General features: G+C 42.3%; 1 protein-coding gene across 3 annotated transcripts in view; it reads right to left on the bottom strand.

The window, feature by feature from the left end:
- gphnb (gephyrin b) overlaps positions 1–20,176 on the bottom strand; it is a 79,007-nt gene that overhangs the window by 26,012 nt on the left and 32,819 nt on the right. The window contains exons 5-9 of one of the 3 annotated variants that reach the window (XM_041064258.1): positions 16,443–16,537; positions 16,180–16,246; positions 11,320–11,592; positions 9,641–9,779; positions 2,148–2,162 (exon numbers count right to left, since the gene is read on the bottom strand). In XM_041064258.1, the coding sequence (XP_040920192.1) occupies positions 2,148–2,162; positions 9,641–9,779; positions 11,320–11,592; positions 16,180–16,246; positions 16,443–16,537 (589 nt within the window). The remainder of the gene's footprint in view (positions 1–2,147; positions 2,163–9,640; positions 9,780–11,319; positions 11,593–16,179; positions 16,247–16,442; positions 16,538–20,176) is intronic. The other 2 variants (XM_041064259.1, XM_041064257.1) reach the window with 2 other exon arrangements.

Here is a 20,176-nt window from a genome sequence, read left to right as displayed (position 1 = left end):
ATTTTAAAAAGGGAGAAAGGATAGTACTCTGCAAAAAACTCCTTGTGAAATCACTCTGGATAAAGTCTTATTTTCGTAAAACAAGCAAAAGAGAGAAGGTCTGTCAGTACAGTGAGAATATTTTAGTGTCTCCGAGGCCAGTAAACTTGTTTCATATGTTTTCGAAAATCAGTGAAATGTTTTCCTAAATCCTAGTGCAGCAACCTCTGTTGTTTTGCCTTATTTCAATATGCAATCACTATGATGCTTGACATGTAGACACTTACTGGGCTCACCAGACAACTAGCGGAGACTCCAGAAAGTCACTGCACCCAAGAAATAATCTGGCACATGATCCTCTGTTAAAAGGCTAATTTGTCGTTTTTTACACTTTGTTTAAACAATTAAAACAAACAAGATATAAAGAGTTAATTAATGAGCTTCAGGGGGGCTGGTAGGTGGATTTTGTTACCTTTTCACAGAGTCCAGCTAGAAGTCTCCCCTTGTTTCCAGTCTTGCTGAAGTGTAGCCTACTGAGTACATCCTTATTAGGTTTTTGGTGAGTTAAATCCAGATATAATTTTGGATTTAGATTGGATTTTCCATTGGCCTGCCTCGACATTAACTCTGTCAGTGTTTTACTGTCTCTGTAAAATGGCAGGAATTAACAACTCAGACATAAAAAGGCACAAAAAGGCATTAACTTGCCTGCATGGATCTATTCTCCCCACACTGTGGGAACCTGTGTGTAACGTAGCATCAATAGGGCTGCAAATCTATCGCTCTACCTGACATTTAGCTATCGGTGGAGTCTTTCTCCACAGCTACATCAATACCCTGCTGCTTCTCCTTGTCAGCTGTTTAAAACCGTCATGGATTTTGAAGGTGCTGCTTCCACACTTCTTCATCCATAATGCCCTATTTCCATTTACAGTAGCGCTCCAGCTAAGCAGCTATGTTGGTGACTGGAGGGAAGCACATGATAACTCCAGGGACAAGGAATAACAGAATAGGCATTAGGATCAAGATGTTTCCTATTCCTTTCTTGCATCAATTTTATGGCGCTCTGGATGAAAGCAGCAGCTATATGAGGAAGGGAAATGTGGATGGAGAAGCTTCTGTTTCTGAGAAGGTGACTGACTGCTTGCTTGACTTAAACACTGAGGGACCGAGTCCTGTGAGATTGCTTCAGCGTCTCGCTCGCTCATGCTGATCCTCGTTTCTCTGTCTTTTTATGTAACCATGTCCACCACCTCCTAACACTACAGAAACACCACAGCTACAATATCAGGCACATCAGCCCCTTCATCATCCTCTCCTTCTTCCTCCTCTTCCTCTTCATGCAGCCCCTCTGCTAGTTTAAGCTAGTCAACAGTCCCATCGCTACATTACTCACCCTCCTACCCCCTAAACTCATCCATGGCCTGACAGCATATCTCCTTCAGGCATCCTCATCAACATCATCAGCTGCAGCACACACATGCACAAATATGTATGCAAGAGCACAAATTATATTTACAAAATACACACTGCACACACAATACGTCCACCCCCATGCCCACTCAGCTAATAATACAAAATCCTTCACTTATTAAACAGGCACACAAATGACTTCTGCACACACACACACCACACACACACACACACGCACACACACACACACACAGCCCTCTACACTCAAAACCTGTAAACATTCTCTCAGATATGCAGGAGGAAAGACATTACTTACCATCTTCTGCCTGGAGTCGGAACAGAATGAGCTCCCCGGCACATGCACACAAGAACACACACACTCACACACACTTTTACACACTCACTAACTGGGAGAGGGTGAGTGAGGAAGGGTGAGCGAGAGAGTAAGAGACAGAGAGAGAGAGAGAGAGAGAGAGAGAGAGAGATAAGAAGGTTGGAGTGAGAAGGACGCACAAGAGAGCGAAAGAGCAGCAAGGAAATGCAACAGCCAAAGAGACAATGAGGAGGAGGAGAACGAGGAGGAGGAGGAGGAGGAGGTTACAGTTGCACATACGGTGCTGTGTGCTGCACTAAATCATACACGCATGACTGAGGTCTGTGTGAGCGCATGTCTGTGTGAATATTTGTGTGTGTGAATTTCCCATGAGCGTTTTCGCTGAGGAAAGAGACGGATGTGACTCTTTCTCCCTCCCAACCCTCACTCTTTCTCACTTCTTCACTCCCCACTCTGCTTCTCTTACTGTCGTTTTCATACTCATTTTAGATGACTGAGTTGGAGGGGGTTTGGGGGACAAAGGCTGATATGAGGTGAGGACTCGCCCTCAGGGATGGACAGATGGATACAGGCAGACATACAGATAGAGAGACAGACCCTTGCCGCATGGGCCTAGCTGGAGTAAATGCCCTCTGTTTCCTCTGAGTGCATTTCTTTCATTTTCATTTAGATCCATCTCCCCTTCCCCACCTCCCACTCTCTTTCAGTCCTGTGTCCTCTCTAACTCATTAGCTCTCTGTCCCTTTCTGTCTCTTTCACTCCCTCCCACTCTCTGTTCCTTCTCTCCTTCTCTCTCTCTTCGCCTTTCTTTCTCACTCACTCCATCATAAATCCTCCACACCTCCAGCGGGCCAGGAGACGAAGAGTCACTTTTATGAGCTTTACTGCACTGGAGGAGGACAATAACACATATCTACTAGTACTCACACACCAACAGACACACAAGTGGTCAATAGTGTCAGGTAAAAACCAAGCTTGAATAATTTCAGTAGAACACAAAGGCATATAACAGGTCCTATCTATCCTTTCCACGGGGGAATAAACCTTTGAGGAATGACGACACAGGCTGTAAAACAGTGCCGGGGCATCACACTGCGCCAGGCCTCGATGTCCTCAACTAAGCTGACCAACAAAAGCATACAGTCACACGCTCACTCAATGCAGTGCTGTACATGTGCACACAAACATAGTCTGAGGGGCTGAGAGAAGCATGTGTTCATGTTTGTATGCATGATGAGTGATATGGACGTAACTATCGTTTGGGCGTATGTGACATTCAAAAGAAGAAAAAACAACGACAAAAAAACTTCAAATATTACTACCATGTGTCCACACTGACACTCAAAAATTTATCAGACTGGTGAGTAGTGAGGCTGGAGTTCCTGTGTATATTTACCCCCCAGAAATAGACACACACACACACACACACAAATGCACATTAACACTTCCAAATCCCCAGCAGAGGTCCTTGACAGTGCAACCTAACAGAGCCATACATCCAGCGGACATTAACACCACCACTCCAGCAGAACACTCCCTACTTAATCCTCCAGACTCAAAAATGAGACCAGAGAAACAGGAGTTTTCAACAAACACATGCAAAATACACATGTATTCACTCACGTTCTATTAGATATCTATAGTTAGAGACAGTGTGGAGTCATGTTTCCTGCACTGTTCTGGGTTACAGGAGGAGAAACTGCTGTACAGGCCGTAGATGATTGATCCGTCACACCACGGCCGGCTCATTTGACATTGGAAAGGCGCATACGCATAGAGCCAGGACATAAATCATTCATCTCCCTCTGTCTGATCACTTCACTCTGTCAATGATCCTCTGTCACTACTCATTTGCAAGAGATGATTCTGTGATGGGTGTACAGATCAGGCCTAGGCCAAATGGCATGGACAATTTTTTCCATGCTTGTTTCACACACCATAACTGTCACACTTGTTCTGACTGCTGTCAAAATCCTGTAAGAGACAGATTACAAAGACTGTTCAATAGCCAAGTTTGTTCTTGTTGTCCTGCTTCTTTTAACTAAGCATTGTGAATCTAGATAAACCAAATGCTGAAGTGCAACAAACATTTTCTCATTACCGCTTTTCAAATGTGAGGATTAGAGGTGTGCCACCCCTGTTGTCCAGTAGGACATATTACAGGTCTGGTATGTATGCGTGACACACGTGTGCACATTAACGCGCTTTTGTTTTGGCTCGTGGCCGTGACTGGAAAGGTAATATGTCCATGGTGAAGGTCATGGAATTGCCGTGGGCTGAATTACACCACTGTACTGTGACTCAGTTCCCACATTTCAGTGGAGGAGGAGGAGCTGATTTCCATAAGCCTTGGCCTTGGCTCCACAGCCATGCATCAAACCATTAATCAGAAAAAAAGAAATGCTATAGGATCAGGGAAATGTGAGGCAGTGTCCTCTAGGTGTACAGCCAGCACCTCAAAGAGTTTGTGCAAAGGTGCCATGAGAGAGTGAGAGCACTGAATACTTTAATCAAAATAAATGTCAATATCAGTCAAGTTGATGGGATGTTTGGAACAGTATACAATACACAGAGCATAAATAATGTTAGCACTTGCAGATGCACCAAGGTTAAAACTCTAACATAGAGGGGGGAGAGCAGATGAAAGGGCAGCAGACGGGCTTCAGAAGCACACATAATTTCATGGATTGAATTCACATTAAAAATGAGGTAACATTTTGAATTATCCTTATATTTTTGTTCACCTTAACTATTGGTCATAATAACAATTTACTCACCTCTATTAGAGATGTGTGATATGTGGTACGTGGGCCACCTTTGAGCCCCTGAGATCCCCAAGTTAGTTTAGTTATAAGTTGATAAAATATAAATCTGTTTAGGAATATGCACCATGTATGCATAACATCATCTGGTATTAATACTAGATTTTGGCACACGGTCATTTAACAAGACAGGGCCTCAAGATTAAGAATAAATGCAGGAGATGCCTTAAGACCCTTTGTATTTCCGTTTATACTAACCAGTTGATCAAATTACCAAAAACTAATTGCTACACAGTATAATGGGGGGCTTTGCTTGGTTGGTAATCCTGCTTTAACTCCCCTGGAAACTGCTGTAGTTGTTGTAGAGAACTGTATGACATGTGGGATTCACTTCTGTAACATCAAGCATCAACTTTAGACTTTTCATGTAAAATACAGCACCAGACACTACGTTTTGAGCACGTAAAATAATCCTACATCTTATAATAAACACTCATAAAACACCGAAACATGAGAGAAAACCTGACGAATAAACATGTTCTTCATCATTTTCAGTGTTACACCAAAATTCAGATGCTAGTTTTTTGTGGTTATGTCTCAGCAAACGAGTGCACATAAAAATTCTAACCAAAACTGCTCCAGTGAGAATAGGAACAGGAGACACAACCCCAAAACACACACACACACACACACACGCACGTACGCACGCACGCACGCACACATACACAGACACGCACACACACTGTCAACCATCCTCTGAGTCAAAGCCCCATCTCCCATATGCTTCATTAATCCAAACTCACTATTACATAACTGTACTAAATGCTCACAAGAGTGGAAGGGTACAACTACCCTCTCTGTGTCTTGTGTAAGCGTGTGTGTGTGTCTGTCTGTGTGTGCTTTCTTGTGTGTGGACAAGTAAGAGACAGTGTGACAGAGAAAGAAAATCTGGTAACATGAATGGTTGTAGAGCTGCTCAGTTTGTAATCCTTTTGTATCTGCTTGCATTTGTGGGCTGTGGGCTGTGTGTGTGTGTGTGTGGTGCATACGAGTGTGAGACAGACACGTTCTCCCTTGAGGATGATTTTGTGCGTCCAGATTTACTGTATGTGTGTGTGTTGTTGCACTGCAGACCGACAGGTCTGAACAGAAGTTCAGAGTGTGCGTTCCTCTGTGTTGTAGAGGCACATACAGGCTTTATGCTTAATAGCAAAGCCTATGAGCCAGAGACTCCTCTGACACATACACATAGATATACAAACAACATTTGCGCATCTGCAGCAGTACAAAACACACAGGTACGAACACTGACTCCATACACATTTAATTGCTTCTTTATTTTGTCTTAACCCACATGCTATCCGCCTGAAAACACACACGCAGTCCGATAATTTGACAAATGCTCCTTGAGCTGGAAGTGCTGATACAGTACCTGTGTGTATTTATGCATGTTTCTGTTTGGCAGAATAGCGTTTCCTTGCTTGCGCTTTGCTCTGTGAGCCATGGCATCGGGCCTGGTTGTATGGGAACCGCAGCGCCAGCTCTGGCAGTGACAAGATTAAGACCTACTCCATACCTTCTCCTCTCAAAGCCACCACGCAGCGCTGCCAACAAGACCCAGCTAACAAACTAACACAGCCCACGGTGGCACATGAAATGCATCAGTGAAGAGAGCCATTCTGGCTCTGGCTCCGGGGACATTGTGTACATACTGTCGGCAGCCGCTTGCAACGTGGGAATTTCAAAGAACATATGGCAGCTTGTCGCTGGGAAACAGCCTGTGTCAGAATCTAAACAAGCTAAGAGCTATACCTGGAAAAGCCATTAGCTGTCTGTTATCTGCCACGCACAAAAACACACGTCCAGACAAGCACGTCACACACAAACGCTGACTAATGTGGTTGGCATGTGATCTTGACAGGCGAGCAACGCTCAAAGTGGGTCATTGACAAAGAAAGGCATCAGTGAAGAGACAGGTGTTTGTGTGTATTTGTGTGTTGGGGCAAGGAAGCGAGGGGGGGCAGATTGATGGAGGAGGACTATCTCACTGCATCAGTGGACCCAGCAGCAGCTCTGGGACAGCAGCAGCAGCATTACAGCTCCCCTCTGTCCAATTATTTACAGCTACACACTCTGTAGTTCAGCTGAGGTCAAAAACATCTTGGCTAAGTCTGAGGCTTTCTAACCATTATCAGTGGAATGAACTGTAATCATTGCAAGGCTGGGCAGCCAGCATTGCGCTGAGGCAAACAGTAGTAGTAGATTTATGTAGACAACATGAACCACGTCGCAGGAAAACATTGAGAAACTTGACAAATCCTATATTTCTGTTCAGCATGAACATCAACCTTTTTCTTTTTTTCTTTTTTGTCACAGGTCACTTTCAGGTTACATTACAGACAGCTATAATTTCATTGGTTGCCCGCCGAAAGGACATTTAGAAACAAGGTCAGAAATGTAACTGAATAAACTCTCAGCGCAGCATTAAAGTTTAAAATCCAAAGTAGCACTGCGGCATCTTTCCTCTCCCCATAGGAAAACAAAGGCTCATACCAGCACAAAGCATTTCTGCCACCATGATCATGAACTTCAGTCAGAACCGCAATCAAAAATAAAAAAAAAAACACTGGGATTCTTTCTGGGGACAAATCAAATCAAAACCTGTCCTGGTCTGGGTTGAGACCAAGTTGAGAATCAGTACCAGTTTTTACAATAGCTGGAGAGGAAACCATTTTGCTAAGCTCCTGTCATTTTAAGCTACTGCTAATGTGTCAGTCTTGCGCAATACAAAATAAACCAGATAAAGCAGAGCACCAGAGATACTATGGAGACAAAATCACAAAAACCTGCAAACTGAGTTGTCCAGGATCATGGAAACAGGACTTGTCACCAAACTGGAGCATAAGATCTCCAATGAGATACAATAGAAATGTCCCAAAATGATATTGTGTAACCCAACTGTACTGTACTGTACTGTACTGGACTTTAATGTATGGAAATTTCAAATGACACCTCAGTAGGTTTGAGCCTCACCAAGATTATAGCTTAAAGCTGAGAATTCAACAGTCCCTCTACTCACTGTGCCACCTCATCACTGCTCAGTTCTCCACATCCACATTGTTTTCACATCTGGCTGAACCACTGTATATATTCAAATAACTACATTTTCACCAGAGTTTTAAAAAATGTGTTGCCAGGGTTGACTGACTCTCTGGCACTGGACTCTCACCGCTCTACAAACACCCAAACACAGCTGAGCACAGAGAGAGAGAGAGAGACTGCTGCCTCTGGTGCATGACCCGCCTATGCACCCGCCCTCATTCCTCCGCTAACGTCCCATCCCTCTGTTCCCATGGCAACCCCTTCATATATTCCCATGGCACCTGCCTGCTGTCCGGGAGACACATGGAGACGTGACACTTACAGATGAGGTGAAAGAGAGAGGAAAGGGAGACAGAGAGAGAGAGAGAGTTGACGCCATTCTGTATTTTAAAAACCTGCAGGAGAGATGAGTTAAAACATAGAAGGATACTTGGACATTTCATATCACAGTTTGTTGTATTCGGCATTAAGAGTTGTGTACTGTACATCTTCAGTTAAACAGGAAACAAGTTAGCGCTCGTCATTATAACCAAATGGTACCGTCAGCCTCAGACTAACCTGGGAGGTCTCAACATGTTGTTGATGTAGGCTACAAAACTGATCGCTGAGACAGTTTTAGGGAAAAATGAGGGACACAAGTGGACAAAATGTTTAAGTATCCCTTTGAAGCGGGGACAGATGAAGCAGACTGGGGGTATAGAGTTACAAACACTGCAATATGTTGAATTAAACCTGGGGAATAATACTACAGGCATCCAAGCATAAGACCCACAACCTGCTGTCTCCATAAACACACAAGAACACACACTCGCACACAAAACAACAGGGGTTTCACACATAAAAACACACTGAAACGAACACAAAACACACACTTTGCAAAGCTGAGAGACTGAAAGAGAACAGGACAGTTTGTGATGTGTGATGTGTGTTGGTGTGTGTCAGCATGTAGGGACACTGCAATTTTATATTAGATCATCTGAACTAAAATCAAGACAATAAGCAGAAATGAAACACACATTTAACTAGGTAGAATACAATAAAGTCTTTTTATCAAAAAAAAATGAATGAATCACAATCTGAAGTGTAGGTCTTTTGACTATAAAGGTGATTCCACAAGAAACCAACAAGCTTTTTTTGTTTGTATACAAAATAGCAAACTGTATAGGTACAATAATCATGTTCTGGAGAGATACCTTTGAGCTGTGGGAGACAAGCAGAAGGGCTGAGCAGAGGGGAACAAGAGCTCAGGCAGAGTTTGTGTGTGCATGTGTGTGTTAACAGAGGTCTATGTCCTCGCACTCCTATCCTGGTGAGAACCGTGTAAGTTGCAGAGTGAGACCTTCTGGCTCACTTTTTTTGCATCTCAGTTTTTTTATGGATAAAAACAAACAAAACAAAAATAAAAAAAAACAAAAAACAAAAACAAGATACAACTTAAATTAGTTTGAGCTTTAGTGATGTTACTAGGCATATTTTTGAGCACTGGACAGAGTCAGACTTGCTGTTTGGCTGTACTTACTTTAACTTATGCTAAGCTAATCGACTTCCAGTTCTGGCTCCATAGTTTATGCACAGACATGAGAGTAGTAACAATCTTCTCATCTAACTCCTGGTAAAAGTGAATATACAGGTTTTCAAAAAAGAAATTTATATTTCTTAACATACTCATCTCCATGGCAACATCTGACAAACTCTGTGTGACAGGGTTAAAGCATCCAGAAAAAGCCTCAGTAAAGCTGTTCAAAGTGTGGTCACGTTTATTGGGCTTGCAAAGAGAATTTCAAGAGAAAAGAAAGATCTAATGTAACTGATGGAGTCCAGTTTCTGGATGTTTTGTTTGGAAGTTTGTAACTCACTCTTATACAGTTTTCTGTTGGATAAACCTTCTTGCAACTCATCGGATTTATCTTGCAACCAGGTTGGGTACCGCTGATTAATGGGCACTGTTAAAGGAAGGGTTTAAGGTGGAGTTTAGGAATAACTGTAAGTCTTCACAAGGATATACGTACACCAATGACATTTGTGCAAATGTGTGTGTGAATGTACAAACTCACTTTGGGTGTGGGACAGGAAGCCGTAGAGAGGCGGGAGGTGGCCTGGGCGCGGGGCGACTCCGAGGGCGTGGTGCTGAGAGAGGCCGTATCCCTGGGCAACACCTGCACACCCCGCGAGATAATGGAGTCTGGGATCTGAGATCACACACACACCACGTGCACACACACACATATGCAGACACACGTGCATACAAACACCACACACACCATGTACCCATATGCAGGGAAGCACACACATGGTGATACTGAAGATCAAGGAAGACACACACATATACAGTACAATTTCCAGACATTACAAACGTAAATATAGTACAGTCACACACTCACAAACCAGCCCTGAGGACAAATATTTTAAAATCTCTAATACGTGATTGGATGTCAAATGATGTTGATACAGTTGAAAGACAAATTACATCCAAATTAATGCATGACGATGACAAATAATGGTGTTGATATTTCAGGGTGCAGACTCTTACCAACATCCATCTGTGACTGGACAATGAGGTGGGATGTTACCCGGACAACGGAGCCTTAAATCAGGTCCGGGCTGAAGACCGGGTAGGATGGGATGATGGGTATGATGTTACATGTGAGTGGACAGAGCAGACACACACACACATACACACAGATGTATGTAGAAACACATAATTATAGGATGGGATAGGTTTAGGTTTTTTTGGGTTTTTGTTTTTTTTTTTAATTTTAACTTCATTTTAACTCAGTTTGACAGGTATGGAGCAGGTGAAGCAACTAGCCCCACAGAAATGGGACAAAACAATAAAAATGTCTGATTGTGCACTTCCTGCTTATGAAAAAGAGATTAATAGGTTTCGAAGGTGTAAATGACTGCTCAGTTGGACAGTAGTTAGGTACAGCAGGAAGCAGCAGCAGAGACATTTCAGTAAGGTATGGGTTAAAAAACACATCAATCCTTTAAAGGTGCTACCTGAAGAATTTTAAACATCATTAGATCATGATCAAAGTGATTGCAAATGTTCAGTATAATGAAAGACAGTCTTTTAGCAGCAATTATGATCAAATACTGGAAAACAAAACCCTGAAAATCTTCAAGCCCTGATGAGACATCTAACAAAAGTAATTCACACATTTAGGCTTTGTCAGATATCAGTGTTATCAAAGGCTATATCTGCATCTAACCTACAGTCCGTCAGGTTTATATATATTGACAGCAAAAGGAGCAACATCTTCCATAGATCAGAAGAGCAATGAATGAACAATGATGAAAAAAATTTCACTTGCTGACCCATCTTCAAACTGCAAACTGCTAAAAAAAACATGCACCTGTCTGATCATCCCAGTCTGTATCAGTAGGACAAAATGTGACTATCCCTTTAAGAACACACTTCCCATAAACACCACTGTTGCTGGACAAACAAACTCAAGAAATTAACTATAATGTGGAATACTATAATGGTGTGCACTTTACAGTCTGTATAGTATTCATAGTTCATAGCAATTATACTCTTGCCCTTTAATTATTTTACTCACTGATGTCAAAATACTGCATGTAGCACCTTTAACACATGCTTGTACTGTGTGAATGATGTGTGAACATGTAAAGATGGCAGTTTGAAATGGATTCGCATCTATGAAAACTGCAGTTTTGTGTGACAACAAACCCTTGCCTCCCCTCTCCTCCCCTCCGCCCTGATACCTTGGCGGCGATGGATGCAGCGGTGATGTGGGAGGAGGAGCTGTCCTCGGTGGATGCCACGCCGCTGTCCTTCTTCTCCTCATCCTCCTCCTCGCACTGCACGCCCTTGTCCTCCGTCTGGCGGCGCGGCGAACTGTTGGGCGGCGGCGACAGGGGTGGTGGTGGCGACGGCAAGTCCTCCAGCTCATCTGCCGCCTCCTTTACCTTCACCACTGCGTCCCGAAGGAGGTCAATGGCGTGCGGCAACGCCGGCAGGATGAACTGGAAGCATTCCTGGAAGGGAGGATGGAGTGGGAGAGGAGTGGAAGGTGGGTAAGAACATCAGTGACAGAGATACAGTATGGGTGACATGGGCGGTTGTCTTGCTACTGTCACTGAAACCCAACACCTGCAACTGTTTCACTCTGAAAGTCTTACATCCTGTCTCAAGTACACTATGCTTTATTTGCCAAACATCTAAAAGCAGGGATGTGGGCATTCTCAAACTTTGAGAGTGTCACATGAAAAGCCTAAGAGGAAGGGGACAGATTTTGCCCTATAGCCGCGGGAAGGCTTTTAATGTGAAACATCCATGCAAAAAACATGGCAAAGTAGAACTGAAGAACTGGAAATAATTCGTGAGAAAAAACACACTTTGCTCTAAGATAAAAACGTAACAGCAACAGATTGTTAGATGAGCGTGGTCTGAATTATTGCTGTGGAAATGTAGAATATCCTGAATTCATCAAGGCAACAAGTAAACATGGAGGAGGAGGTGAGTTTGCATTAACAAGAAACAGCATCTACATCAACATGAAAGGGATGAGATCAGGAAATAGGGAAAAATCTTGTTTAAAACTACTTGTTTCAAATGCGGGTCTATTTCTCTCCAAAGTAGAGTATTTATAATAAACTATTACTACCAAGAATATTGCCCCCAGTTGAGGAAGCAGAATAAAAAAACAGAGACTTCCACCTCATCCTCAGCAGATCACAGCGCCTCCCTCTGGCCGCACATATACGAGCCTGTGCTGCTTCCTTCCTCCCTCCATCTCTGTTTCCCTCTCCGGTGTCTCTCTGTGTGTCAGTGTGCCTGTGGGCTCCTCGGCTGTGCTAAACGCTCCATTCTCCTCACTCCCAAGACAAGAGCTAATCTGTGAAATTATTTATCTTCCTGTGTATTTTAAGCATTGAGAAGCTACATTATTAATCGCCCCCACACTTTACAGTATCTACGCTGGCTGCAAACAGGCTTTCGGAGCAACCCCTCCACTCCATGTCCCTATTTAATGTGTGAATATCACAGGTTGGATAAAATATGACGATGTTATCCTTGATTTGACTGAATTTAAAGCCCATGGATCTATACTAGGATGCGTGCCTGACTGGAATAGCATCTTCCACTGATGTATATGAAAAATACAAAAGGGAGAGAAGAAGGACTCTTCAGACCAGCAGATGAAAGAGGTTGAATGGGTTAATCTCAGAAGTCAACCACGAGCCTGCTGTGTAGCCGCAAGCTAACCTTTCCACCTTGTACCCCCACCTTCCTTCACATACACACACAGTCCAAACCCCTCAGCACACAGTGGACTGTTTATGCCTCTTGCTGGTGTGTTTGAAGCCCACATCTGAGCGTTTTTGAGAGACGTGGAAAGGAGGGCCAGGTGGGTCAGGTTGAAGTGGGGAGGGACTGGGCAAAAGAAAGAGTGAGGATGGTGTCAAGAGCCTGGAGACATTCCTCCTTTCCCGTTTTGTGCTTTCATTGCGTGCCGGGAAAATGTTTTAGGTACGTCAGGAGTGTTTTTTTTTTTTTTTTTTGTTCTTATTCTCTGTTTTGTCCTGGAGGAGAGTAACTGTCAAGAACACTAAAGAGCAGAATCCCTGGATATACTGCCAACGGATGAGAAACACAAGCAAGAGAGAGGGATGGAGGAAGAGGGGAAGGCGCCGCTGTTCTGAGAGGGGGCTTGCAGGAGAGGAAGAGAGGGGATGACAGACAGAAAGAGAGAGAGAGACAGAGGGTGAGAGAGACAGGGAAGAGGAGATCTCGAGAGATTAAGAGAGATGGAGATTCAGTGCGAGAGTGAAAAGAAACTGCAACAAAAAGACAGTGAGACAGGCAAAAAGTGAAGAAGAAAGAAGGAGAAACAAGAGAAACAGAAACAGGGACAGTAAAGAACAACAGATGGAGAAAAGGAAATTTTAGACTTGCACGAAAAGATGCAAAAACCTGAAATATCAAGTACAAAAATTGGTAAACACTAACTGTTATTAATTCTGGGACAAAAGAAAAATATTGTGAAAGTGAAGAATAAAAGAGCATGTACAGAGAGTAGATATGAGCTATGGTGGCCTGAGATAAACTGAACTGGACTATTCATTTACGTTTTGTCCCCAAATGGGAGATTTACTCCCACAGTGCATATGTTGTTTGTGCCACAGTAACATAGAAACTTACACTGAAGAAACACCAGAAACACACAGATAGAAACATCCCTGTACATATAGTATACACAAACACACACACACATATATGAATACGTAATGATGTTAAGTTTTGAATAGATAAGTTCTGAGTCAAAGACAGATAATGTCCTAGACACTGAAACAAGGGTGTGAATACAAATCAAGATGTTCATGTACACAGTGATATAAATATGATAAGTGATCATGTATCTCAACAGTCAAGAGGGTGAAACTGCAATCAGTGCTGTGGTTCTGCTAAAAAATATCTGTCCCACTAGATAGAAATGTCACTGCAGAGTGGAGAAATGTCATCACAGTGGGTATAAATGTCTTCCCCACAGGTAAATATCAGCACTGCAGGTGGAAGCATCATCACCAAAAGTTGATATATTTTTGTGATGAAGTCATCATCACATGAAAAAAAAAACAAAAAACCCAAAACTGTCAACATTACAGGGAGAGGTAGCAAAAGTCATCAGTGCAGGGGCAGAAGAAAAGAAATGTCATTTCTGTGGGGCAGAAATACCATCGCTGCTTGTGAAAACATTATCGCCATGTCACTTACTAGAGGCCTGAGGTCATCTCTGGCTTACATCCTTTTCTGGATCAAATGAATCAATATCATTATTATTATTATCACAAGTGTTAATGCCTTTGATCCTGTTATTCTTGTGATTATTATTGTGAAAAGCTCAATGAGCCCGTATTCAAGGATCCCAACATCATTGTCCTGCCCTGTCAAAGTGTCTTTGTCCCGTATTTACCTGGTATTTACTAGGTAGGAAAGGTCTAAAGGAAAACCCTTCTGAGTTGGAGTTTGGTAAATGTAGGAATGAGTATCTCCTCCTCTGTTGTTTTAATTTTGACCTTTCTTTTTTAATCTTTCTCTCCTAATCTGTCCAGAAACTTGACAAAAGTATGATGCAAAATCGCTAGGGTACCCCTTTAAACAAGTTTGTCACATCAAAACAATCTCTAAATGTAAAGGATTCAGTGTTCCCTTCAGGCATTTATTCATAGAAACATTTATATAGTCATGGAACACTAAAACTTTTTCTATAAAGACACGATTTCCATGGATCATTAAGGAAGATTTCATAGGAGATTTTCCAGATGGCTACCTCTGAGGGCAAAATCATATCCTCACTTCCATCATGTTGAACAACCACCTCACAATGAGGGCAAAACGAAAACAACAAGATCACAACAGTAGATATTTAAGGTATAGTAAATACAAGGGTGTGACTGAGTTCTGTACTTTCCCAATACAATAAGCAGATGTACTCTGTGTTTTATCTGCAGAGTAAATGAGGCCAAAGAGACAAAATGAGCAGCTAAAAGATGCATAGCCGACACTCTGACATAAGGGGCTTCATCTGGCTGGCTCAGCTGGACTTCCCCGTTATCTTTATGACAGGAGATCATCGTAATAAAAGCCTGCGATGGGCTGCTTGTGCCGTTAACTTTAACTGGGGGTTGATGAGGGAGACACTAATATGGCAGCAGATGGGGGAGAGGTGGCGTAATTGATTAAAAGAAATACTAAAATCGATCAGGAGAAGCGGGCGCGTAACGAGACAGAGACAGATGTGCAGGTCAGCACAGCAGAGAGGGAGACAGATGGAAGGGGAGACAGAGACAGCAGTGGGCGGACGCACACACACATATGCGTATATACAGATTTACTTTCCCATACACAAACACGCTCACACACACATAATGTAAACACAAACCCACACATGTACTCTAACAGCTACGCCTTTGTACATATAGAAACACATGAAAACACAAAAAACATACACATGTGCCACACAACCACAAACAAAAAAACACACAGATCTATATGCACACACAACATCAATTAATCATTCAAATGAATGCACAAAGAGACAAAGTCATACTCCTCCAAATCCATACACATGCTGCTTACGCAAACACACACGCAGATAACGACACACGTAGACACGTTTAACATCACAAACGATGTGCAGGTCAGACTCTAAAGTGAAGATGACCTTAGCAGCATTCACAAAGGGGTCACTACACAGATGATGTTGTGTACATGGAACCAGAAGTGACCAAAAAAGTGTTGACTTTTTTCTATATTTTGCATTTTGTGTCCCCTTTCTAAAATAGATTGCATTTATGTAGTGCTTTTAACCAGAGCATGTGAAAATGGTGCACACCAACAGCAGCAAGGTACCATGTAAGTCGCCGACCTAACCATCAGGTGCTATTGGGGTTAAGCGTCTTGCTCAAGGACATTTTGGCATGGGGACTGACGGCAACCCAAATGATTCACGGATCAGGTGAATCTCTTTTTACTTAAGTTTGCACTGCAGGCATAACTACACCCGACACTAACATCCACAGGAGAAAGCTGTTGTGAAAGCAGTTTGCAGTGTTTCCTACCTGGGAGCCTTTCTTGCTTCCTGGTAAGTTAATGATGAGTGTCTTCCCTCGGATACCACACACAGGTCTGTAACACACAAACGCAGAGGAAAATTTAAATGAATGCAGCAGAAAAAAAGTGCATGAGTGCAACAAATACATTTTACTATGATGATGTTATAGAGATGAGTGCCTCTCCTTCCACCTTAGAGCCTCAATTCAGTGTGTCCCGGTATTTTAAGCATGTGTTTTGGTTGTGTTGTGCGTGAGACTGCGTGCCTGACCTGGAAAGCATGCCTAGTGGTGTGACGTTGAGGGATCCCATCAGCATTGCCAGAGACATCCCTGGAGCCTCGCGCTCTATCACCTCCTTAGTGGCCTGGAGAAAGAAAAGGAGAGAGGGAAAGGAGGGTTGTTAGTATACTCATAGTCTAACAAAGCATGTGTCCAACTTAAAAAACAGTTTAGAAATTTAGTTAAAGGTGAAGAAGTAAAACTGTAGACATCATGTAGATAACCAGGGAATACTGATAACAGACCCATATTTCCACAACAACCTCCTGTATGCTGCCTTGACTCAAAAAAACACCAGGATTGCCCTTCAAATATTGATTTACAATCCCTCCTGCACAATTCATGTCTCAACTGTCTGAAGGCTGGAAAAATCCTTATCTGACCTGTCTCCTCCCCATCTACTCCCTCCATTAGCAATCAAGATTGATTCAATCTTTGAAATCAATACAAGGATATGTCTTTTTCTTGGTCAGTCTGTGCAATTAAACGCTTTAATGATAAATGAGTTTCACCTACAGCCTGGACTTTTATAGAAGCGTGCAGCATATATACTTGCAAGGTTTAGATTTGGAAGTGGGATTTCATTACACACAATGCAGCAGGGATACAAAATTCTAGAGATGGTGTTATCATCAGTTTCACTGTCTTTGCAGAGATATTTATTTGTTTATGTGTGAATGTGTATAAGTTTGTGGGACTGCGGCTGATGTGGCATGTTCCTGACAGATAGATAGCAGAGAAGATATTGCCTTCTCCTCCAGCTGTGTGTGTTGGGTGCCCTTGAGTTGAGTGACACTTCAAACGCACCATTAGCGAGGGAGAGGGGAGAGAAAAGACTTCAAAGGAGAGGAGCCACTGATGAGCATCGTGGGCTTGGACTCAGGAGAGGTGAGGGATGGAGGGAGGAGAGGAGGGAAGAGGGATGAGGAGAACAGAAAGAGTGTGGGTGGGGACCAAGGAAGGGTGGGATAGAAACAAGAGAGAAGGAGGGAGAGAGAGGGAGGGGTGAGGCTGGATTTATACCTCATCATACATCACAGAAAATCACTGAATGGAAGACGAGGGAGATGAGTTTGATCAGATGAAGTTGAGATTCAGATGGACTGCACATGATGTATGATGTGGGAAATATGTTTAGGAAAAATGGGGGAGGTTTAGTCTTAATTACATGTATATGTTGAGAGTGAGGGGGTGGGGGGGTGGGGGGGGGGGGGGGGGGGGGGTATCACAAGGACAAGAGAAGGACTCCAACTACAAGGGTATGAGATAAAATCTAAGCAAATGAGATCCTCTGGCCACGCACATTCTTTAAATGTAGCTCGAGATCAGTGCCTTGACTAGGGAAGATTATTTTCTAGGGGAAAATTTAGTCCCATTCATCATGCCTCTTGTGCTGGAAATCAGTGTTCTTGCATGAGGAAAGCAATTAACTGACCCCTTACTATGGGCAACCACTGACACCATTTTAACTTTCATTTTGGTAATGCATTTACTGTACATGGGTTTTCAACCACTGCCATCCACTTAACACTGAAATATTTGCTGCAAAACTATAGAAAAATATATGACCAGTAAAATGATTCTTAGGATGAAGAAAACCAACATGATCTCGTGTAATTTTCAGAGAAACGTGTATGTGTGGTAGGAATTGAACAGAAAATGTCATTACTACTTGTAATCATTACTCCAGCAATAGCAATCAGGCTGCAGCAAAGCATTAAAATGTCCATAAAATGTAACTTAGTGACATTTGAGCCGGTGATGTCCCTGCAAAGAGAGTGGCACTAGCAAAACCACCACCTCTGAAAACTGAATGTATCCATGTTGGTTTGTATGTAATGATACCTGAGCATGCCAAATAATGCCAGCACACATTGCGTACAAAATATAATGAACAACTGGTCTTTAAAGGAAACCCCAGATTGTAGAATCATTCATTAAATTGCTTAAGTACACAGGCAGATCAAGAAAAAGATAAATTCCCATATTGATTACAAAGATTGAATCAATCTTGATTTCTAAATGGGGGCGTAGATGGAGAGGAGATAGATCAGATGAGGATTTTTCTGCCTTTAGACAGAAAAAAAATACAGCAACACGTAACACTTACTGTAAAATAACATTCATATTTCCATGTAACAGAATAATAAAAATATAAGTCTTCAATTAGAGAAGAGACATGGAGTGTAATCTATTACTTCTGTCCTGATTTCATCTACACAGAATACAGTCATCTGTGTCCTGTACAGCCTTCAAACACACAGAGACAGACAGAGAGATATCGCTGTCTCCAGCATACAGGGTTGAATCAGATAGCAGGTATTATCAGTGACTACAGTGTGTACGTGTCTTCCCCCTTCCAGGAAGGTTGCTGCTGTCTACCATGATTGATGGGGACCAATGATACTGCTGAGAACCACGGCAGCTCATCCCCTGACAAACTGCTTGCATGTGTGTGTGTGTGAGAGAGAGAGAGAGAGAGAGAAAGAGCGAGGTTGGTTGAACACATGTAAGAAAAGTAGAGCAGTGTATATAAAAGAGAAAGACTTATTTCATGTATATGTGTGCGTATACCTTTAAGTTGGGTACACAAAGTCTTCACACATTTTAAAACTTTCTATTTTACGCTGTCTGAAATAAAACCAGTTGTATCTGATGTGGCAAACAGCAATGTCAAGGAAAAAAAACACAAACATTAAACCGCTTTTTGAAGCAAGTGACGATCATTTGTTTAATGTAACTGTTAAATAAACTTGTTCATGTTAATGTACCCTAGAGTTTCCCCTATTGCTGAAATGAGTGTACACAGCCCTTATAACCTGGGGTTGAAATATGAAATACACACAAAAAACACATCCATACTGAGACCTGCCTCCCATTATCTCTGGTTTGCTTGCAACACAATACCACTTTTTTTTTTTTTCAAAAAAGTGAGTTAATAAGGATCTAACTTCTGCCTCTTTATTTCCCATGTGACCGTGGGGCTAATTACAATGTGTGTTAATCGGTGCTGCAACACACGTGTGTAATCAGCAAAAACATGCTGAGGTTCTTGGAATAAAGCACAGAAAACAACAGGAGGGATCTACCTTTCTGCAGTCTTTCCTACATATCACTGTAGCTGTCATCATTCTTCTGTTGCAGAGGTTTAACTTCCCTTAAATGACCTCTTGGCGAACACAGTGTCCATATTTCACCCCAAGTTGTCCTTGTTCATTCTTATGTAACGTGTTACAGACTATATTTAAATCCAACTCTCAAATTCAATTTTGCAATCTTTCGAAACACAGCAAACACAAAAATGTGACTAAGTATTTTTACGGCCTGGCTGAAAGCAAATACAAAAACCTGAACATCAGCAACAACCATAAGAGGAAAAATCTGTAAGTACTGATTGAGATGTTTATGTTGATCAGTGTTCGGTCAGTTTGCTCAGTATTTTATGCTATCAGACAAAACTTAATCACAGAATCGCACTGGGCAAGTTTCTACAATAAGTACTTCACATATTGGAACAATGCACTGTATATTAGAGAGAACACATTTCAAAATGCCCGCAGTCACGTTTGAATTATTGTTCAATGTGACGCTGTCACTGAGCTAGTTCATTTTCTTTCTTCATAAATAAAAAAGCAAAAGACAAAATTGTGTGTGTGTGTGTGTGTATTTTTTTATGTATATATACTCATGTTTGACACATTCTAAAGAAAAGCAGGTAAACCCA

This window comes from Toxotes jaculatrix, chromosome 19, assembly GCF_017976425.1.
Source record: "Toxotes jaculatrix isolate fToxJac2 chromosome 19, fToxJac2.pri, whole genome shotgun sequence".
Lineage (NCBI taxonomy): Eukaryota > Metazoa > Chordata > Actinopteri > Toxotidae > Toxotes > Toxotes jaculatrix.
This window is presented reverse-complemented; position numbering and strand designations above follow the sequence as displayed.